This window comes from Mus pahari, chromosome 16 (genome assembly GCF_900095145.1).
Source record: "Mus pahari chromosome 16, PAHARI_EIJ_v1.1, whole genome shotgun sequence".
NCBI classification, from domain to species: Eukaryota; Metazoa; Chordata; class Mammalia; order Rodentia; family Muridae; genus Mus; species Mus pahari.
The window spans coordinates 9,480,117-9,483,670 of NC_034605.1; the positions used below are offsets into that span (position 1 = coordinate 9,480,117).

At 36.7% G+C, this 3,554-nt stretch overlaps 1 protein-coding gene across 1 annotated transcript in view; it reads right to left on the minus strand.

Annotated features, from left to right (window-relative positions):
• Positions 1 to 2,814, minus strand: part of LOC110333778 (aldo-keto reductase family 1 member C18) — a 17,648-nt gene extending 14,834 nt beyond the window's left edge. Inside the window, exon 1 of the mRNA XM_021215484.1 lies at positions 2,688 to 2,814. Coding sequence (XP_021071143.1) covers positions 2,688 to 2,771 — 84 coding nt within the window. The 5' untranslated portion in view covers positions 2,772 to 2,814. The remainder of the gene's footprint in view (positions 1 to 2,687) is intronic.
• Positions 2,815 to 3,554: the final 740 nt, after the last annotated feature.

Genomic DNA, 3,554 nt, shown 5'->3' on the forward strand with positions numbered 1-3,554 from the left:
AGAGAGAGAGAGAGAGAGAGAGAGAGAGAGAGAGAGAGAGAGAGAGAGAGATCTGGGGATGGAAGTCAGGTCCTAAACTGCTAGGCCATTTTGCTGACCCAAGAATGCTTTTAAAGACACACTTAATACTGTATTGAGAAGGATGTGTTGAGTATAGTGTTATGAAACATTTGAATATCTGGTATGTAACACTAACAATTGTCAGACATGACTCCTGGCCAAATTGCTACTTTAAATTCAGAATTCAAAGTCTCTAGGACCATGCTTTACCCCTCTTCCTAATGTCTGAAGGGCAATTTTCTTCAGGGAAAAAAACAAAGCTACAGCTTCATGCACACAACGGAGCAGGGCCTTTTCTGTTCAGCTTTCCTTGGTTTCTTTTCCCCTGTAAATTCTGACTTATATTCTCTCTCTGGCCTCGCTATGAGTGGTACAGATTGATTATTTCCACTTTTAAATCTATGAAACCAGCATTTGAAATAGAAGAAAACCATATGTCTATTAAAAATATAAAGTAAGAGAAAATGCTAAGAACTTTCTACAAACACAGTTAATTATCAAAGGACTTCTTTGTTCACTCCTTTTTCAAAAGCAGAGCTATCTATTCTGTTGAACATAAATTTTATGTCCCCATATTCTATGTCTGCTGAAAATTGCAAACTGCATATGAATTTGACTTAGCACATTATTGATTAAAATGAGTCAATGTTGTCTTTATAATATGATATTTCTATGATGATGAGGCTCAACAGAAAAATCATCAAATTGAAATAACGTTTGCTATTTACAGCTTTGCTAATTGCATAAAAGTCCAGGTAACTGAGCCTGTAGGTGAGAACAGACTTGCTAGACAAATATCTGTAACAACAAGAAACTGTTATCTGCACCTGAATAGATGGAACTCAGGGATATTGTGCTAAGTATAATGTCCTCTAGAAACTAGAAGGTACTGCATCTGAGTGCAGAAGCTTTAAATATGGAGCAGCTAGGGTGACTGTAAAGTGAAACACAGTGCCACTTGCTTTTCAGTGTATAGCAATTTTAGAATGATGTATAAATATTTTTTGAAAACACTGTCTTGATTAAAGTACTGATTTTATATCACTGACGTTGATTGTCATATTTCAGCACTATGTATGCAGGATACACTGGTCAAATTATTTAAATTGGCATTTGCCCTCCATATAATTTCTTAAACAAACTTTTATTTTTCTTGAACATTATAAAAAAAATATGATAGGTCATTGTGCACTATACTCATCCTACAGTGTTTGGAAAAACACAATTTATTCCCTTGATCTAATTGTGTGTATAACTAAGTAATGCAACCTTTATCCAACCTTATCTCCCAGTCTCTATCCTGTGTAACCTCTAGCCAATAGTATATATTTCAGTAGACTTTTTCAGTTTCTACTTATAAAAAAGGATATGTGACATTTGTTTTTCTGTGTCTAGACAGTTCATGTAGCACAATATCCCAGAGTTCCATCTATTCAGCTGCAGATAACAGACAGTTACTTTTCTGTATGCATAGTGGCCTAATCTCTCTCTCTCTCTCTCTCTCTCTCTCTCTCTCTCTCTCTCTCTCTCTCTCTGTGTGTGTGTGTGTGTGTGTGTATTTGTCTGCTTATTCATCTATCTGTCTCATGTTTTCTTTTATCTTTCATTAGTTGCTGCACACTGAATTGATCCATGTATCAATTATTGTGAATAATGCCATAATGAATGTTAGTATCTATTTGCTATACTCGGTATACTTATTATTTATATATATACCCAGAAATGGGATGTCCAGTTGATATCTACTTTTAGTAGTTCTGTAGGAAACTAAAACGAACTGTGGCATTGACATACAAATGGACACACAGGAGAATGGAATGGAAAAGATTTCATCTACATAAGTCCATGGTCCAGAGTGATTCTCAACAAAGGCACGGAGGCAAGAATAAGAAACAACACAGGCTTTTCAACCAGTGATACTAGGACCTCTGTGTGTCCTCACACAGAGGACAGAAATGTGACTGTAGTTCCTTACCTGGTATATATATCAATCAAAATGAACAAAAGATGTTCATATGAGAACTGAGATGATAAAACCACCAGAAGGAACATGAAGGAATCTCTTTAAAACATTGCATAGGCAATTTTTGGATATGTCCTTCAAAGCACAAGACACAACAGCAAAAGCAGACAAATGATAGTATATCAAGTTAAGAATCTTTCATTTCATAGTAGAAACAAGTCAATAGAGTAGTGAAACATTCTACAGAATAGGAAAAAACACGCCATCCAATTATTTCATAAAGACTAATACACAGAGCTTATATCGAACTCAGAAATAACAAAAAAACAAGTAAACAAAAATGCATGAATTGGTTGAATAGACATATTTCAATGGTTAACAAATAAAATGCTTGTGTAATGTATATTATCAGATAATGATGTTAACTAAGTTTCAAATTTTCTCCTTTACTCAGAAGCAGATCGACACCGAAGGAAGAACCCCCAAACCAGAATAGTCAGTGATTACATGATCAAACCTTAGTAGAACACACCCTGTCTGCTTCTCTTCTATATAGTGCAGCTCTAACCTGGTGGAGCAGAGCAGCAGGAGTCCACCAAAATCCCACAGGAATTGGTAAATTTCATTCTTTTAGGCCCTTAATCCCCAAGCCATTTTTGGTTACCTCTTCAGTTGCATAGGTGCCAAAGCCCAGTACAGGAATGGAGTGACCGTCATTAAATTCTATCTTCTGAATTTTGGAATTCATTCTTGAGCCACTGTTCTGGCCTAGCAGATTCTCTTTCTTCCTCTGCTTTCACAAGCCAGAGAACAAGTACAAATTATAGCCCCAAGTGAATGAGTAATCTGGCAGTCAATGGCATGGGGGTGGAGTGAGCTCCTACAGTACTCTGCTGGTGAGGGAGGAATTGGCACCAGTCCACTTATTTTTATACAGAAGAGAATTTGCTACAACATCCTACATAGTGACATATACATGATTTTATGTAATCAATGTTGTCATTAGAATAATCCACACATTATTTTAAGTTGCTTTATAGAGACTGAGGGATTACTGACAATTTCTAGAGTGGAAAGTCTGAGGTGCCTATTGTTTTAGTTCTCCATTGTTATGAAGACATACACTATGTACATACACTACGTGGCATAGAAAAGTATCTCAGACACCTACATTGGTGATCTCTGCTTCTCTTCCATTTTAATTTGCCTCATTTTTTTTCCCTAGAGATAATGTCTATGAAACACTTCCTACTACTTTTCTATAACTTTCTACTAACACTTTTCTAGCCAGAATGATCCCTAGTTCTGTGTGAAGATAATTGGGGTGCCTTGCTCCCTCGTTCGCTTTTCTCTTCTGTTATCCCCTTTTCATATTTTGCAGTTTTGTTGTTGTTGTTGTTTGTTTTGTTTTGTTTTTTCGAGACAGGGTTTCTCCGTGTAGCCTTGGCTGTCCTGGAACTCACTCTGTAGACCAGGCTGGCCTCGAACTCAGAAATCTGCCTGCCTCTGCCTCCCGAGTGCTGGGATTAAA